Here is a 19534-nt window from a genome sequence, read left to right as displayed (position 1 = left end):
CAGCCTGTCCCCTCCAAGGCAGGTTAAGATAGGATCACTGGAATCCTTCAGGGTGGTTGAAGGGGGCCTGTTCTCAACTGTAGGTTATGCAGGAGTATATGTGGCTGATTAAGTCATGGCTGGTTGCCTGAACGAAGTGTACTGAGCTGGCTTTCTCAGCATCAGTGTTTCTAGAGGAAGAGAGAAACAGGTCCAGTCTGATGAAGGATGAGGTAGAGACTGGGGAAAGTGGAAGAGTGTACTTGTAGGGGGAACAAGACTGGAAGTCTGGGGTCTGACCTAGCTTCAGTGCACTTCTCTGTGCTTTCAATGTAGTTTAAAATACTGCAAAAGTGAGCTTCCTTTTAATAGGTTGGTTTACATCTAAGTGCTATACTGTGTTCTAATTAAATCGGTATGAACTGCAAATGAGAGTCTTTTTCCCTACTCCCAGTTGAAAGCATATCTAAAGATCTTCAGATGGAACAGTTACTTGTTCACATCTTGTCATCTTCTTTTCCTCCAGGAGACTTAGAGGTTTAGGTTTTCAGTTTCAACCAAAAATGGCTGCAAAAGCAATACAAATATTTTTTTAAAAAACCAGTATTTATGAAACCAGCAAACACAGGGATTCTTTAAGAGCCTTTCAGCTGTATGTGGGGTGAAAATATGCATAGTAGAACCACTGAAGTAGGGCATGGTATCCTTACTGTCTCATAATATTTTAGTGTAATAATATAACATTTCACTAAATTTTCATGACCTTTTCTTATTTTCAAAAAGCATGGTCTTAATTATTTTATCTTGTTCATTTTTACTAGTACAACTCCAGAATTATGCACAGTAGGTAAAAAGGAATTTAGAAGAGTTTTGGTTTTGGTTTTTCCCCCCCAAAAAATCAGAAATATAACACTCTGAAGGGTAGCAGAGAAATAGCAAGACTTGCACTCCTAAATGAAATAATACTTTGCGCTTCCAGTGCGCCAAATGTCTATAAGGACCTTAGAACAGTTGACGTATGTTTAGTTCATCCGTACCTCAGTATTCACATCATAGGTTGGGAAATGCAGAGAGAGAAGTCACCTGATGGACTAATTGATTTACCAAAAGTTAGGTAGACATTTCTGCCAGAGTCTTACTTCCTAAACCAAGTAATTTGTTTCAATTACAAAATCAAAGGAAAATGCAACGCATGCTGATCAGTGTTCAGATTCAGCCAACTCTGTTTGTAGAAGATTGTAACCATGTATAGCATTAATGCAGTACAGGTTGTACTCAGAGTATTTCATGATCATACAGTGTGGCTCTCTGTCTCCTTCTAGTGGTTTATGTTTGTTAAGAGATTTGCTACTGGCTCCAAACTACTACAGATTTAATACTTTTGTTCAGTTAACTGGAGTTCCCATATTAGGCGCCATAAGTCTTGGAATTTCTTGAGGCAGTTCACTCAGAGGATTACTAGGTATATTAGCATTCATTTTCTGCTTAAAATGGCTGTGCTGTTGGTTGGTTTTCAAGAGCAGAGAGTGAGGAGTTAAGGATTTACATTTATTCTAGCCAAAATCTGGTTGAGATACAGCTCATATAATTCAATTGTTTTATGCTGATGCCACTCTGAAAATATATTATTTTTTTATATATATGGATATCTATACAAAAATCTATCCACAAAAAGCTATACTGCCATCCAGTACTTAATGGAAGCCATTTCATTTGAGAGGCCTGTGAATGATTATTGATTTTTCTCCATCATTCCCAAAACAACAGAAAACAATCTTGAATATTTTCTCCAAAGCAGTCAGTGACAGGCATCTTTAACATAATTACTCCTTTATTATGATGTATCTTATTCATTGTATATACTATATATTGCCTCCTGCAGAGTCACAATGTTCTTTGTTGAGCAGATGTGGAGGCCAAATCCTGTAGTCTTGACGTCACTGGAAACATTATGTTTACAGCCTGGGTCATGCAAAGCATCACAGTCTGATGTACAGACCAACTGTGGCAACTCCAACTCCCAGAAGCAATGCCACTGAAAAAGCCTTTGGAGATGCTCATATAGAAGACAAGATAAATAATAAAAAAATAGCCTATATTCTTCTGCTGTGAATCTGGTATGAATACAAAGAAGGATGCTAGAAGCTACTTGTAGCAAAAGGGTTAACAAATCATCAGCAGGATAGAAATGCAGACACTAAAATCAGACCAAAAGCAAAAGGTGGTTGTAATAGGCATCTATAGTCATCCTAAGGGAGAAAATAAAGCAATAGAATCGCTTTGTCTGCAAATCCAGCTGCTGCTGACACTAATTGCTCTTTTTGGCCTTTTAATGTGAGTCTTAATAGAGCAGGAGAGTTACTTCATTAAATAATTCAACCTTTATAAGTAGACACTTTTATCAGGTGTCCACCATAAGCCCTTTCTAGCAATTACTGGAAAGCCAGTACATCCAAACACAGAGAGAATGCCTTTTATTCTGTCGGTCTCTGTCTTAACCTCTAGAGATTCAGCAACCACGCTGAAAATGCTAAACTGACACAGACTTAAACGAGATTAAGTCAGTGAGAGTACAGCTAAGCTGTGTGTTGAAATTAACTGAGAATTTTTGTGTTACCTCTAGTCAGTCTGTAGCTTGCATTTAAGATGCGTTTGTCTAAACTTGTGCGACATCACATTTTAAACCATTTCAAGAGTGAGTTAGTCTGCACCTGCATTCCCTGAGCTGCAGACCATTTCATGACAGTTCCTGGCCTAGCATGTTTAAAGTCAAGTTATGGCCAGAGTTATTAAAAAGCAGAGGATGAGATGGTACCTTTCAAAATCCCAGGTCAGAGTGAGCAGACCGGTCTGGGAGATGTTAGTGTGTTTAGTACACTTGTGTCTGAAGGGCCTCAGCCACACTGGGCGTTGCTAGGGTAGGCATTTTGCGATTGCGAGGCCTGTTTCTCTGCAGTGTAATCTAATGAATTTGCAATCTGATGTGTAGGCACACCAGCAAGTTACCAGAAGAGGGTGTAGCAGGAGTAAACTGAAGCATGAACACCCATCTGCTTGCCAGTACCTGCCTGCCTACGTGCGCTTGCAACTCCATAGAAGAGGGGTGAGTACCTGATGTTTCCTCTGGTAAATCAGAAGGCAAACACTCATAAAAGGACAGTTACAGGCAGCTGCCTGGCTCAATGGCATGTTTATAGTAACTTCAGTCTCTGCCTGCATTCTACAGAGGCCAGATATATGCAGAGAGCATGGAGGCAGGGCAGGAATGAGAGATCTTGCAGTGGTTTATTACAAGGCAGATGGTGAGTCCAGAAAAAGAGTGCAAGATATCTAGCTGCCAGGTTTGTGCCCAGCCACTAGATAGGGTAAGAAGGGGAACAGAGTCCTGAGGGTAACCCACAGGGCTGCCTCACTTCTTCAGGAACTAAAAAAACTCTAGAGCGACACTTAGGACAGTGGGAAAGGAGTGTAAGCTCCAAAGTTTCCCATGTTGCAGTACAGTCTGCTGGGCTTGGGGACAGTGTATGTGGCAGCCTAAGCCCAGGTGAACTTAGACTCACCTTTCAGTTAAAATGCTCTGGAAATACCTTTTTTTCTAAGCTCAAATTAAATTAGAATGGCTTTAAACCTACTAAATGCAGACTCTTTTCCCTTTTGAAAACAACATTTCTAATCAAAACACAGATGTAAAAGTACATGGAAAGAAGGAAATGAGCTTGATGTACCTTTGTTTTGAGGAGGAAAAATAATATAATTTAATAAAACTAGCTTAAACGCTCTGATTAAAGCTTTTTTAACATAACAGATAGGGGGGATGAGATCTACACTGAGATAAAGATAGTACAGATCAAAAGCACTTGTGTTCATGCCAACTAGATTAAATGACAGGATGTGGTGAAGTGCTGGGTACCATATCTGGTTACTTTACATACGAAGCTTTATTCGCTGAATGTAGATATATCTATTAAGTTATATATGTTTATATATGGAAACTGTAGAAATAAATTGAAAGCAATCTACTATGTGTAGAGTATTTGTTCTGATACTGTTGTAAGATTGTATTTCTTACAATTAGTATGTAAAGCTGTAATTTTTTATATCTGTCTCTCTCACTAAGACTGTGGAAGTAAATTGTCTTAGAAATTGAGGTTTATTTCTAAATGCATTAGCATTCCACCATTCTCAGTGGTTAGCTTCTGTGCCTAAATTCAGTAGAACGATATATTTCATACTCCAACTTCATTTTAGCAGGAAGCCTAGGACAACTTTAGGAGTAAATTAAACTTAGGACCCAAATTGCAGTTGTCATTTTAAAGGGGTTTTTTATATTAATTTATCTGCACGTGGCCCCTGAAGAGGCAGGATATGGGACTGGAAGGGTCTTTGGTCTCACCCAGTGTGGCTGCTGTTATGTTTCTCATACACTCCACCACAGCAGGATGTGGGAGGAAGGGAATGTGAATGTCAGGAAGGGAAAACACTGCCGGATATGAAGATGCCATAGGCCCGTGCCACTGTGCACTTCTGCAAGGCAGCAGGAAGGGTCTGTCCCCCACATCTGCTGAACAGGCCGTAAAGTCCTGCCTGGTTGAGCTATGCCAGAAAGAAACACAAAGGAGAGATTCTGTCATCTCTGCAGGAAGATTGATGACTCAGAAAATGAAAGGTTTAGCATGGCATGCAACTGAACTTAACAGATTTCATTAGCTGCACATACCTTTTTTTGTTATTTTTCGTTGTTGCTGCTGTGCTACCTAGAAACCTGAGCCTCATGGTGCTTCCAAGCTGGAAATACTCATGAGAAGATTCTCACTCTCAAAAATCTTAAGCAACAAGCAAAAGACAAAAGATGAAGAGAGCAGGAGGAAAAAGCCTTTAGTATACAGAGGACACCACTACTGTCGGATTATTTCTGGTGGGCGAATGCAGGATGGGCTGGAGCAACATCCCCACATCATCAGAGCCAGAAATGGCTACAACTGCAATAGAAGGGGTGCACGGTTCCATTGTGCTCTGTGACACAGGGAAGGGTGCAGCTCTGTTAGCCCTCCCATCAAATCCATGAATAAGAACAACTTACAGCTTTGCACCACATGTAGCCATTCATGTCTGTGCAAAGTGAGGGTAAGTAGCATTTCTGTGCTGGTGGAAATGTTCACACAAAAAATCAGGTCCTCAATATTTTATAAAACACAAATACTGCCAGCGATGGGTTTTAATGTAAGCAGCCTGTAAGAGAAGGAACTGGAAGCAGTTGGGACTTGGAGACTTTAACAGTAATTTACTTGAAAGAAAGAGTAGTTTCAACTGCAAGACCGTAACAGTCAGTCGAACACTGGGCAGTTGATACAATGCAAGCTGGTAAACAGGCTGAGCTGCTATTTCTGAATGACCGCCACACAAAAAGGTCCCATCGCATCTCGACTGCTCTGCAGGTCTGTGGGCCTTACTGCCGTTCTGCAACCGATGTGTCCTCTGGCTTCAGAGAATGTCTTAAATGTTTCATAACCTTCAAATCCCAAGCAACCTAGGAGAGCTTGCCTGTGCTTGTTTTATTTATGTTGCTGATGGGCTTTTTACAGTGATGAAAAATATTCAGCTTCACTGCCATGCTTAAGGTCAGGTGTAACATTCTGATCGGGCAATACCCTGAGAAGCTGGCAACCTTGGGTGGCTTCTTGCACACTGACAGGAGAACAAGCAGCTACTGGTTTGGGAAGGGAACCCCAATCTGTGCATTCCGTACAGGCTGTTTTTACCACCAGCCTCAACAGAGAAGGGAACTTACAGGTGCCTTCATGTGGTTCTGCAGCTCAGCTCTCTCTGCACATCCCCAGACACAGAGACGGTGACTAAAGATTTACTAACATTGTGGAGGTAGGGGAGGACAGGCAGAAGGGAAGGAGATCTCTTGGAAGTAGAGAAAACTGGAGCAGACACATCTGTCCCAGAGCTTGGGGCTGTACTATTAAGCTAAACAGTGACAGGCTTGTTCTCAGGCTCAGAGACAGTTTGTGACCATACTGTTAAATTGAGCTGGTCTCCAAAGCAGGGCCACCACACACAGGCTGCCTATCAGGAGCAGCTCCTGTTCACACTACAGTCCTGAATCACACCAGCAAATTACTGGGACAATTATTAGTTGGCCCAGATCAACTAGTTAAAAGTGTAACACTGGAGAGTATTATGGGAGGAGATATTCTGCTGCAATCCCCTTTGCTGCAGAGTGGCAATTACCTTTTTGGTGGCTGAGGAGGAGGAAGACCAGAGCATGGGGCAGCTACTCACTGCCCTTGAGACCCTAGATACTCTTGCAACCATCAAGCAACACGGACCCCCTTCCAGTGTCTTCTGTGGACTACACTGTGCAGCTGCAAGGGAGGCCATGCGGGTGAAAAGCAGGTCCTCCCAAAAAAGCCAGCAAGGAATGAAAACCTTTTGCAGCCAAGGCTAGAACTGGCCACATCACCGAGTCACCAAACAGCTCTTGCCCGGTTCCACAGAAATCCCACCTGGTCTTTCCTCTGGGCTGAACCTGCCCTGCCCCGGGCAGCCCCACAGCCACGCTTTACACTGCACACCCAGCTCCTGCCCAACCGTTCCCCTTGCCCAAAGTGCTGGGCCTTGTGTTTGCTACTGCAAAATATCTTGCCTGCACAAAGGCTTTAAATACGCTGTAGACATACAGACTGTGATCCAGACATTCTTTGAGGAGTGAGCAGTTGTTGCGTTCAGAGCATGTACTACTGAAAATACAGCAGTAACGGCATCAGGAGAAAGAAAATGCAGGCTTAATAATGGGGGGGGGGGCGGGGGGGGGGGCGGGCAGGGAAGAGTAGTAAATCAACATCTTTTCTGGCAGTTTGTCAATACCAACTTCAGACAAGTTTATTACAGTGATGAATATGCAGAGCACAAATTAATAGCTTCTCACTTATAAATCAGTCGGCTTAGCCAAACAATCCCTATTTGCTATTGAATATATTTGACGGCAATAATTTAGAGAAGATTAACTGAACAGTATTGCCAAGCTCTATCTGCTGTGTCTGAAGTTACTACCGGAGGACAGGTGTCTTTTTTCCACACAATTCCCCATCTTCTGTGCACCAGTTTCGTGATGTCCCTAACACCATCAGTGGTTGTGAAGAGGTAAGGGCACATGCACTTCCGGATGTTAGTGTATGTTGTGCAGTGCACAGGTTTGCCATTTATTCCCTGCTTTAACTCTGCCCTTCAGAGTTACAGTTGCTATCTTGGATGGCACAAGCAATAAGCAATTATAAACTAATACCATTCACACATGAGCCCTTCTAACTTGATTGGGTAAATTCTCAAATGCTGGCATGCTACTTAACTTTCTTCTCATTCCTTTCTTCTGTCATGGCTCTTTTGTTGCCGATTCTGGTTTTGAATACCTTCTATATCACAGCTGAACTTTGCTAAAATCAGAGACAATAGGTGATGTTTCACCCACCTTGACAGTGCACTGTGTTGTAGCTTCCCATACAGCCATAACTTGCCCTACTTCGCTTAAAATTCAATCCAAGTCATGGCAAAGCTGTAATTTTTTTTAATGATTATTATTTTTTTGGTGATGAAAACTATATACTGTCAGCCAAATACAGACTACCTGCACAGAAACCTTGGAAGGCTGTAATCTCCGAGGACCTGTACCAATGGTGAAGGCCGAAGTAACTATGTTAATGTGAAGGGATTTGGGCAGCACCTGGTAAAAACAAAATAAAACCTGCCAAAAAAAACTGAAAAACCCCCAGCAAAATTGTGTGACACGTACCTATGCTCTGGCTGCAGTCATGCCCATAAACAGATTATTCTCTTCGATGAGCATACAGGGATAGTTTGCACAGGAAACAAGCGATAGCTGCCAAGCAGATATACTTGTTAAATGTGGTCACTCACAGCAGAGCCATCCAACTCGGTAGTACATTCCATTCCCTCGCCCTGGGCTAGGCAGGGGTTTTCCAGAGTGCTCCTCCGTGCTGCACCAGAGAGGATTTGGCCCTGTGCATTTAATCTCTGATGCATTATGATTTTATTTAGAACACACTTAAGCTCTTCAGCCTCCAGGCTGCAGAGGCAAGGTGCCAGTCTTCAGCAAGAGGTGGAAGGACTATAAATAGAGCAGGCTAGGCTGCCACAAGCAGCTTTTGGTCTGCTTAAGTTTCTTGTTTGGCTTGGGAGAAGCAGAAACCCAATCCTCTGAGGAGATACAGCATAGTACAGGCACTAGCAACAGCCCTTCTCTCCAGCCAGTTAACCATCTTTCATTTTCCAGGCACAGAGATACAGCTACTTTCAGATACTACAGATACTTACAGATACTACCTTTCCTGAACAAAGACGGCACTACCCTTCATCTGTGCCTCCTTCCAGCTCTCAGCTTTTTGAAAACTCTTGCCATGCCAGCCATCACGTATTTTCATGAAACCAGCCACTCATGAGGGAAATGCATTCCTTCCTTTGCAAATCAACAAATAAAATTAATCCCAAAATTAAGTACCCAGAGGCAACATACGTTCAATCTTTTTGAGGCCCATGGAGCTTTAAGAAGCATTGTTTATTAGTTCTTGCTCTAATTTGTATCACCATCGTGTAGGCTCGCTAGGAGTGCTCCCTGGAGTTGTTTGTATAAGGAAAGGACATTTTTTGCTCTAGGCTAAGTACATAATAAAAATATCACCAAAAGCCCAGGCCTGCACTCAAGAGTTCTTTGTTTTCCCTCACAGGAACCTATACTGAGAGCTTTCTCTGTGCTTGACTCAGTTACTATTAAAGAGAGAAACCGTATTTTCACAAATTTCTGCTGCCTAGCACGCCTTTCAGAGAGTATATTTTATTTACAGCACAAAGCTAATGGAGGCCATCTTTGAGCAGTGCATTTTAGACTCAAAGCATTTGAATTGGTTCTTTGAACTCCCACACCCCCAGCTTCTCAAAGCAAGCTGCAGCCAAGATTGCAGAGCAGTAGTTCTCCCTATTCCCTCCTGCTGGGATGCACCCTAAGAGGGACAACATTTAAAATAATTTCAGAATATGCTCTCAGCATTACACTATGCACACAAACAGATGGGATTACTTGTGTCAAAAAAAAAAAATCATATACTAAATATTACACTTGAAGGCAAACCATCAAGTCATAAGGAAGACAGCTGGATCTCATAAATCTTGGTCTTCCACCAAATATTTAGCCTACATCCCTTGAAAGAACACTTGCGGACCTACGTACATCTAGCGTGCTACACAACCTGCCATTTGCTTGCCAAGCCAAAGTGAAACCTGCACATATACCTGCACCAGAGGTTAGCGAGGCACGTTTTTGACAGATGGACAGACCTCATTAGCCCTTGCTCAGGGGTCTTGAAATTCTGAGGTCAGCCTTAGCAGCTTCGGTGCTGGCCCACAGCACTGGGAACTTACCTCACCAGAGCATCCCCATGGTTCTGGCCACAGCCGGGGCACCCTCCCCACACCAAGCCACTGAGCACAATGCCTCCTTCACAGGGGGGTGGGCTCCCGCCGGTCAAACCTCAGGGCTGCTCTCCTGGCAGCTAAGCTTTTGTTGCTGTTTCAGATACCTCCCGGTCTGATCAATGGGCTTTCATCCCCGCTGGCCCTTGCTAGTCCTGAGGCACAAGAGTCTGCGTCTGAAGGCAGGCTAGAGCCCAGCAGCAGCAGCAGCCTACTAACAGCATACACCTCCACAGGTGCATCAGGTTTACGGTCTGTTGCAATTTTCCTGCTGGCCCTCTTCTACTACACGAGCATTAATGATTTCTCCGTTCTGCAGTATTTAAGGTTTAATAGTTTGTGAGCCTTTTCTACCCACAGGTGCCTGCTGCTCTCTTTCCTCACCTGGTTTAATCAATTAAGAAACCCAGGAGTTAGTAAGGACAATTTTATTTCATTTTTTATTGTATTTATGTATGTAAATAATTGTATTTAGCTGGAATCTTAGATGAGAGAAAAAGTCCAAAGTCTCTCAGTCTAAAGCTTGTCACCTCGTGCTCTCCAGAACAGAGCTGCTGGACAATACACAATACACAGGCAAATTTGCAACCCATTTCCCTTTTAAGTTTGCAATTTTGCTATCCCAGTGTCATTTTACTAACACTATCCCAGTAACATTTTTCTGTTTGGAGGGGTAATGTTTCTAGATTTTGGGAAGCTGTAATTTTTGTATTATAAATAACTGTAACACAGCAGTAGCACAGCAGTATAGCCAGGTCCAGTTTGGATCCATCAGCACATTCAGACCTTTTAGCCCTGCCTCAGCCTCTAGCATGTGACTCGCTGCAGCAGAGCGCTCAGCAGCCCCAGCAAACTGAAGAGACAGCTTTGGGGAAGGTTGCAGAGCCGAGGACGTCACACAGTGCCAGGTCTGCATCTGTGCCATACCTCACCCCAGCCCTAGTGCTGCCCTTCCACCACATCTCCTCAACTCTCCCTTCAAGCCAGTTTCCCCCTCTGCTCTCTGGCTTCCACGCTGCTTCCCCCATTTGCCACCTTCCCTGCCTTACCCTCCGTACGTGGCCGTTTCCAGCTGCACCTTGCTCGGATGGCAGCTGGTGGCAGGCCCAGGACAGACATAAGGCCCCAGCAGGTCTCTCCCGGCAGCCCAGCCTCCACCTTCGGGAGCCGTCCCTGGGAGGTCAGGCTTGGTGTGCCACAGGTGACTCGCCTGAATTTGTCAGCTACCCATTCCTCATCCCGAAGTCTGAGAAATCAGAGCTTCTTTGCAAAAACGGCCACACAGGGGCTTTCCCGTTGTTAACCTGGAGAAAGTCGACATTTTCCTATGACAATCTGGTTTCACCAATAGTTAAAAACTGAAACTTGCATAAACACGTACGAGTCAGCTGAAAGCCAACAGCAGGCAAAGAAGTGCCAAATAAAATCATCATTTACTGAAATTATGAAAGCCCCAACCACACATCCATAAATAGGGGACAGTCACTGGATGTGCCTTCTAAAAAGAACTGCCAGCAGCACACGCTGGTGAAATCCGAAAAGAAACACACTGGAGATAAAAGGAATTACAATGAGAAGTTCAGGTGAAACTACAGTAACAAAGCTACCCTGTCACATCAGGTTTTGAAGAAATACCAAATCCACTAAAAAGAGACAGCAAGCTGGCTACCTTATAAAGTTTTTCAGGATGGAGGTAAGTTTTAGTGACTTTTGCTGCAAAACTAGTGAAGTTTTACCCAAGTACTGACGCTGTTCCTGTAAACTTACACAAGTACATTCCTTCTCTAAATCTCCAGATGTTTGAATAAGAGGTTTTGTTCTTATTAAGACAACACTCCACACAATTTTATTTGTAGAATACCAAGTTGCAGACAGATACAAAACCAGAACATAAAAACTTGTTACAAAACCAAACTAAAATAATAAAACACTGCATTTTTCTCAATAGTTTAATTTTAATATGATCTTTTAAAAAAAGCTTACTTCATTAAATCTGAATATTTCAGCATTCATTATAGTTTCTGTAATGTATTAAAGAATCCTAAGTCACTTTAACACACATTCTAATTAATGTATCCAATAACACAGGGTTTCTGTGAGGGAGCATATAGTAGCTTCCATTGCATGAATGCATATGGACAATACTATATATAAAAAAAGTCGAGCCATTTAACAAGTGTGAACAGATTTGCAATGTGTTTAAACTGAACACGATTTAAAGTGATTTTTGAAATTACAGGTTGTGCTAACACAAAGGCACATTTTATTTTAAATGTAAATTCACATTTCTAGAAGGTAAGACTTCTGTGCCCAGGCAACTTCAAGCCATTGCGGCACAATCACTGAAACAACTCGAACTGCACGTCTCTCAACTTTCAACAGACAGATCTGGTTTCTATTTCTTTAATCCAGTTTTAGAACGGGAGAAATTAAATTAAAATCAGGAGGGCTCTCCCTCCCATATTTAGAGACTGCAAACTATACTGCTTTCTCCATCAGAATTTCTAGTTTTCCTGTTAAACTTTGTTAAGCTTCGTAACTATCAGCACCCTCACAGTTTGGTCAAAGGCACCACAAACACACAGTCCCTTTTTGTCAGGGCTCCAGTCTAGGCTAGAAATCGGCTGCGTTGACAGAGTCACGTTCTGCAGGAGACTGACAGAACCTGCGACCCCCATCTCGGCTCCTTCAGAATCCTTCTTCGAGCGCTGAGCTGGGTACTCACTGGCAATAAGAGAAGTACACAAAAACACGCACTTAGAATTTACCGATACAAACACACCACTATCCTCTTTATTTTCAAAAGAAGGGTTTCCTCTGTGCTACAGATAAGGCAAACAAATGTCTTAAAAATAACGAATGATCGCATCCAGCTATATTCACACTGTATACTTAGTAAATATTTCATGAAAGAAAAAACAAGGCAGGAAGTTTTGAATCCTACCCCTCTCTTCTATAGCCCCTCATGTTTCAACTGTTTGGCTTTTACCACAGGCAAGAAAATTTCATCTCAGCTATCCCATTGAAAATTAACGCACCTACTTCACTGCGTTCAGGATGATTAAATTATTTTGCCATCTAACAGAAGAAGATGTAAACATTAGAACCATTAAAAGTTCAGGCTTTCAGTACTCTTTTCAGACATCACTGTTACTATATGAGAGTTTTAAGAAATCCACTTTCTTCCATTTATCACCTTGTTAACCAAGGATAAAATTAGCTCTTGGTTATGTTAAGAAAACTGACAAGGGCAAAATTCACCTGTGCTGCTGTTATGTTCTTTTAGTGATTAATTCAAGATTCCAGATCAAGTACTGACACTGAAATCACCCTTTCCTACTGCATTCGTAAGCAGTAATTTTAACTAGATGTTCTGAAGCTGGAAGCAGGACCCCACTCATCATTTTCAGGAAGATTCTTTCTTAAAACATTAAATGGTTTTCTTACTCTTCCTGTTGCAGGCTGGAGAACCATCACTTACTATTTCCAGAGATGAAGGCTCCCAGCTCCTCCACTTGTCATGAATATATCTCTGTTCTGTGGTAGGTGTCGAACCTGCCATATGGTAGATTTTTGTGCCTAATAAAAAAAATAAAATAATCAGCATTACATAAAAGTCGGTTACGGATGAGCTTTACAGGAAAGCATGCAGAATCTTAAAAGAAGAGAACCTGGCCTTCCCATGATGGGTACTGGAACATTCGTTCTGAGGTACCTTTCCTTCCTCCAGCCTTGCAACCTGCTGGCATAGGAGCAGCCAGTTCCCACACAGGAGGAGCCAAGTCAGGCCTGCAACCCGCCCCGTTCTTCCAGAGGGATAAGGCAGCAGCCCTACCAAGGCTACCACTCGCTAGGACCTCAGCTTCTTTGGGACCGGCCACACGAGCAAACTGCTCGCGGCTGCATAAGCATGGCTTTTGGAACTGCTCAAGAACTACGGGATTCCCAGGCTCTCACATGACCCGGTCACAGGGTTCACTTCACTGACATCTCTCAAAATCATGACTGGAAGGGAATATATTACAAACACTGTGCAAAAACAACAAGCAATCTACAATTCAGATTTACATCTCAGCCAGAGCACAGCAAGGCTAGACAGCAAAAGAAACCTCTTAGGGAAAAACCTCAACACAGGTACTCTGGCTTAATGCATCTTTGTCTGTAAATGTTCAAAACGAAAAGCTTAAACGCAGTAAAGGTAAGAAATTCCATTTTCACATTTTGATTATTACAAACAATAATTCAGTAAATACTTTTTGCGTTCTCTAATCAAAGTACTTCCAACATCTTATCTGCTTTGAATGGTGATCTGGAACATGTTAATTTATAAAGATATTAAGTTGATACTCAGCTTTTTCTAGTTTAGGCAAGTCCTGGACAACTTCACCACAAAAGTTAACTTTTCTCTAATTAGCATCAGATTTTGTTCACTTAAAAACAAAAAATTTAAAAAATACTGTTTTATAAAGACCTTAAACTAACCAACACAGTGGTCACAGATGGAAGAAAACAAGGTTATAAAAGTTCTCTATATTTAACAGCCTCCAGGCCACTAAGTCTCTCCTATATATCCTTTCACTCACTCTTAATATCCCAGTCAAAAAAGTTTGGTTCTGAAGAAGAGTAATTATTTCTATTTTTCAAGAGGTGTGATGACTGCAGGATGAAAAGCGTTTGCAGAGGGCTCACTTTGTTTGGGGATATATTTAAGATTTGAATCTGCATGCTCATCACAATTTAATATGGCCTTCCATAACATGACTCCCAGACCAGGGGCACAGCTGAGTGCACAGAGGTGCAACTGCAACAGAACCCGAAGGCCGGAGAAGCCCAAATATCAGGTTATAAAAGGGAGGAAACCTGGGTGAGCGCTGGCAGCTGGACGCACAGGAGCCCTTCCACTGCGTGCACCTGTGGCCACACCAGTTAGCGTCCCAGTACCCTGGGTATCTAATCACCTATCAAAGACAGCGCTTTAGACCAGTAGAACTTTGACAGCCTATATTCAAAAGGTTCGTCTCTTATTAAGAAATTCTGTTTCCCCATACCTTCTCTGAAACAGAAGCAAAACCTTTGGTTGGATGCTGAGTTCTCATATCGAAAACATGAAATTTTCCCTCAAGCGATGTGGCCACTAGCTTGTTCATATTTATATCTTTTCTGTCAAACTCCACACTGCAAACCTGGAAATATTAAACAAACAACAACATTCAGGCTTGAAATTCAGCCAACTGCTAAAGAGAAAAAAAAAGGGAGTTTTGTGATTTGTAAATATATATTAATCATTGGTTATTTTTACAATGATATCACCTATTTGGAAATAAAAAAATAATCTGAAAGCATAAATCAACTGAAGAACACCCCATGCTATCCAGACCAGGAATTTAAGAGGTTCAATTTGCTGAACCTAAAGAAAAAGATTCCTTGGTACAATCTCAGCAGAACTGTCTTCTCAGTAAGTTTCAGACGAACAGTCCTTTTAATTTTTCCATCCTGCATAGGAGCTGGAATGAAAAATACTTTTATGGTTTCCTTACCCCATTCTTAATGTTGGTCTCCCATCGTAGTGACATTGTTTTTAAGTCAAACAATTTAATGTCCCCATTGTCATATCCAGCACATACAACACGTTCCTCTTGATTGTAAGCATTGCCTGGGCACAGAGAAAGAGTTAATCAAAACAGAGAAACCCTCTCTCATCTGTACATTTCAGACCTCCTAAGCCTGAAATTTCAACTTACATTTATGCCACAGAAATATTACTATTGGGATATTAAGATTTAAAGAACCGGCTGGTTTTCAAACCTAAAGTGTACAGAAAAATACAGCTTCAAAACTGACAAGTCTGTTTCTTTTAAAAATACGAACAAAATTCTTATCCCCTCTGCCAACTACTGCCTAAACCGCACAGACTAAGTACTGCACACTGTTCTTGTAAACTTCTACAAATACATTCCTTCTCTTAAATCTTCATCTGCTATAAACCACACTCCTCAGACAGGACCATGGCACCGGAGCGGAAAGTGGTTCAGCAGCCCGTGAACCAGCCTCTCAAGCATGAAATGTGAGTGGGACAAGAAGGCTTTTCTGCAGACACAGCCGCAGGGAGGCCCCAGGTGTTACCATGGCCATCACTAGACATCACCACCTCCAAAACCCCTCAGCTCACAGGATCAAGGAAGCACATCAGTGTCTGAAATCAGTTAGCCCAGAGCACGTAGTTCAAGATAAACCTGGCCTTGGCTCAAGCTTCAGTAACTCAAAAGAAAAATTGAAGGACGCTTTTTTGCTCTGTTCATCAAAGCAGAAAACAAAGCTATCAATTGCGACAAGCATTACAGTTGCACTTTCTTGCCAGGAAATATCATCTCCTTACTATCAAATTTGCTATTATAATCCGTGCGCTTATTAGCAGTTGTAAAACTTGGTCCCCAACTCTGGAGGCAAAACCAGAGCTAATCCAGAAATACTAGCTTGTGTAGAACCCAAGCAGCTTGTTCTCTCCAGAAGAAAAATGCAGAGCACACATCAAGCATCGCAGTTGTCTTTAATTAGCTCTCAGCTACAAGGATCTTTTCTTAAATTAACGCTTTAACGCTTGATAGTTGGAACTACAGAACAGTGATTGGTTACATGAGCACTGCAACATTTACTGTCCTTGGGACAACGCAGCTGGATATACTGTTTTTATGTTCCTAGGCATACAAATAAAGCTTGCACAGCTTATCTGTGAAACCACAGAACCACAGACTCATTTAGGTTGGAAAAGACCTTCAACATCATGGATGATGATGACCAAAGGTGGTAAGAGAATGAGTCCAAACCCCAGCTATAACAAAATTGGCTTGTTTGGGGAAAAAAACCAAACCAACCCAAACAAAAACATTAAAAACACCTACAGTTGGCAACGTTGAAAACCACAATGTGTTACTTATGTGTCCATACAAAATAAGCTATTCCATAACATCCCGAAATACTCTGGTAAATTGTCAAAGCACAGTCATATTAGAGGAACGGTTATAATCTGATAAATTACCAAATGCTACTGTCCAGCAGTCTCTTTTGCTCTCTCCCTGTACAGGTTCCATATTAGCGACAGGAGTATCCTTCTGTCTGGGGTCCCATACCTTCACAGTTCCTGTGAAAGAAGCACAATGGATTTTGGATTCTGGGTGCACTGTCACATTGTGCTCATCTTCCCAGGGAAGGCCTCTGCTCTTCAGCCTGACCATTCAAAACACAGGAGCACCTCTTTCAATTCCAGAAAGCCAGACTGCATTTAGTGGATAGGGGGAGGAAAAGGAGGGGGAAAAAATATCAAACCAGAAATAAAGCGAAAGTATTTGTTAAGGATATATGTTCTCTAGCTGATATTTTGTATTTATTCTGCTTTGTATCCCTTCTGTCCCATGCTCAGTGACAACAGTATCTTTTGCTTATCTGCAGCTCTAAAAGAATTAGAGAAAATTGGTGCCAAGGGAGATTCAAAAGACAGTGTATGAAGAACTAGTTGCAACAGATTTGTAACTAGTTCAGATGGCAGACTGAGCCCGGCCATCAAAGCTCACAGACTACTTTCTCAGCGTAACTGAAAAGACTTTCAGAGTTCACTAACTCACCATCTCGACTGCCAGTCACAATTTCTGGTGCACCTTCCCCAATTCCTAAGCCACCTACACCATCTATACTGTTTATGATTTCCTTATGACCTTTCACAGAATACACTGGTATTTCAGGAGCTTCTAAATTCCTAGGTAAGAAAGAAAAAGAACAGACAATATGGCATTTTCCTTGACACTCAAGATCTGTATAAAAATGAGAGGAAACTTGAGCACAAAGTATATAAGCTCAGATTAACAGTGGGAACAAAATATGGATGTCACCATTAAGAACCATGAGTCTTTGTTCCTTCTTTGGCTACTGCTTTAGACGAGTGCAAAAGTTTCTGCTCAGTTCTGGACTTCCCTGTTTGTAAAGGCAGCTGTGGGATTCACCAGAGAAACCCTTAACAAACAGGTTTTATGTTGGGCTCAAAATTAATCACACTACAGATCAAAATACTCCAATTAACTTTACTTTCAGTAAGTATATAAACCAACCTTATTCACTGATCCCCACCCAGCTCTGACTACTGCTCTTCAAATGGAAGTTGCATCCAGCTACGAGTTTCACAGTTCTTTCCCACAGGTTCTCATCCTTTGAGAATCCTGCAGAATTTTATTTTAGATTTCAACTAGTGACTAATCCATGTTTCAGCAAAACAGAACGAAGAGTTCCTTGGCAAAGGAAATAGAATAATAATAATGAACACCTTCTTTTTCAGCCTGTAACTTTATTTGATAATCAATTTATCTACACAAGTTAATTATACAAATCGTTCAGGGACCTGAAAACAACATTTGAAACTTCAAGATTAAAAGTATGTATTTAATCTAGACATCAAAATTAGGCTGAACACAAACTCTTACTTGCACTCATGCATCCATTCAAAAGCCTTTTTTCAGAAGAGGGCCTCGCAGAGGTTTAACAGGTTTTTGTAGCTGCACGCAGAAGATGCAAGTGAAAACAGCTTTGAATTCAACCACTGTGCAGAATTCACATTGCTTTTACAAAACGGGCATGGTCCAAACACAGTAGCCAGCGAAGCTTACAACTAGGTCCCAACCATATGCAGCACCAGGAGCATCTTACACAGAAGGCAGCCATTGTACAGAAACATCAGACAGACTCTGACAACATCAAATAAAAAAGCTTTGAGAGTATCCGCGCTTACCATATGTTAAGGTTTCCACCAAAATCTCCTGTAGCCAAGTATCTTTGCTGCAGAGATGTAGCACCAAAAGTTCCACATTTTAGAGGTTTAGCCTTTTCGATCTTTTAAAAAAGGATACATTCTGTGTCAGTACATGGGAAAACACGACACCAGTGCGGCAGCAGTTCTTGAGAGTCCGTGGGTGGCACGTTTCAGTGAAATACGTACATAGGTTTTTTGGCATAAAACACAATCAAAATGCTATCACAGGCAAATTACACTTTGCCTTTATTTCAGAGAAAAGCAGAGACTCCAGTTCAGCGGTCTTAAAAAAAATACGTATTTGCACTTTAGCTTGTTAATGATAGTCATTAGAGGCTGCTGTCTCTGCTGATTTGCATATATAGGGCAGAGGGGATGCCAGCCAGGAGGGGAGCCAGGCCCAATCCTGCACCTTGCTGCGCATTGCCCCCAGCGCCAGCCGGCGTGGCGCAAGGGCCTGGGCCCGTCCCGAGTGGGGCTGGGGGCCTCGTGCTGCCGAGAGGATGGCACGGGGGGTGAGGCACCCCACCACCCCAGGGCCACGCAGCCCCGCACCCACTCACTCCCCCCCCCCAGCCCCCTGTCAGCCTGCACGTACCCGCACTCACCCCCCTGTCTCAGCCCACAGCCACACACACCCCGCCACGCAGCCCTGCACCCACTCACCCCACGCACCCCAGCAGCCCCCTCTCACCCCACACACCCCCCCGTCTCGCCCCACAGACATACACCCCACCACCCCACACACACCCCCACTCACAACCCCACCCCCCACTACCCTCCTCAACCCCCCCACTCCTCTCACCCCACACCCCCCCCCCTCTCACCCCCGACTCCTCTCACACCCCTACCCCCCCACCGCCCCTCTCACCCCACACACTCCTCTCACTCCACAGGCCCCCACCCCGACCCGTTTCACCCCCCCGACTCCTCGCCGTCCCTATCCCCCCCCCCCCCCCCCGACTCCTCTCACGGTCCCTACCCCCCACCCCCCGCTCACCTCCTGCAGCAGCGCCAGGCGGCCGCCCCGCAGCTCGTACAGCTGCAGCAGCCCGGTGCCGCGGGCGGCGCTGCCCAGGCACAGCACCCGCGCGCTGCGCGGCACCCACTTGCAGTCGAACAGGGTGTAGCTCAGCGCCTGCTGAACGTGCGCCACCACCTGCGGCCGCTCCGGGCCCGCCGCCGCCGCCATCCCCGGGCCGGCACCCCCCGCCCGCCCCCCGCGCAGCCGGCAGGGCCGCGGGCACCGGCGGAAGCAGGGCGGCGGGGGCG

At 43.4% G+C, this 19534-nt stretch overlaps 1 protein-coding gene across 1 annotated transcript; it reads right to left on the bottom strand.

The window, feature by feature from the left end:
* Window positions 1–10937: 10937 nt before the first annotated feature.
* Window positions 10938–19532, bottom strand: DNAAF10 (dynein axonemal assembly factor 10). Its single transcript, XM_055713501.1, has 8 exons — window positions 19263–19532; window positions 18242–18342; window positions 17088–17218; window positions 16505–16606; window positions 15006–15121; window positions 14517–14651; window positions 12950–13047; window positions 10938–12192 (listed from the first exon to the last, which is right to left on the bottom strand). Exons 1-8 carry the CDS (start codon window positions 19452–19454, stop codon window positions 11985–11987), a joined length of 1083 nt encoding a protein of 360 aa, XP_055569476.1. The 5' UTR covers window positions 19455–19532; the 3' UTR covers window positions 10938–11984.
* Window positions 19533–19534: the final 2 nt, after the last annotated feature.

This window comes from Falco cherrug, chromosome 6 (genome assembly GCF_023634085.1).
Source record: "Falco cherrug isolate bFalChe1 chromosome 6, bFalChe1.pri, whole genome shotgun sequence".
Lineage (NCBI taxonomy): Eukaryota > Metazoa > Chordata > Aves > Falconiformes > Falconidae > Falco > Falco cherrug.
Note: the sequence above shows the minus strand (reverse complement) of the source record. Positions and strands in the feature narration are given on the sequence as shown.

Coding starts and splice junctions, on each gene's coding strand:
- DNAAF10 (XM_055713501.1), bottom strand. CDS start 19,454: ATGGCGGCGGCGGCGGGCCCGGAGCGGCCGCAGGTGGTGGCGCACGTT. Junction 15,122..16,504: donor CTGCTGGACAGTAGCATTTG/GTAATTTATCAG, acceptor CTCTGTGCCCAG/GCAATGCTTACAATCAAGAG. Junction 12,193..12,949: donor AGCCTTCATCTCTGGAAATA/GTAAGTGATGGT, acceptor TCTTATTGCCAG/TGAGTACCCAGCTCAGCGCT.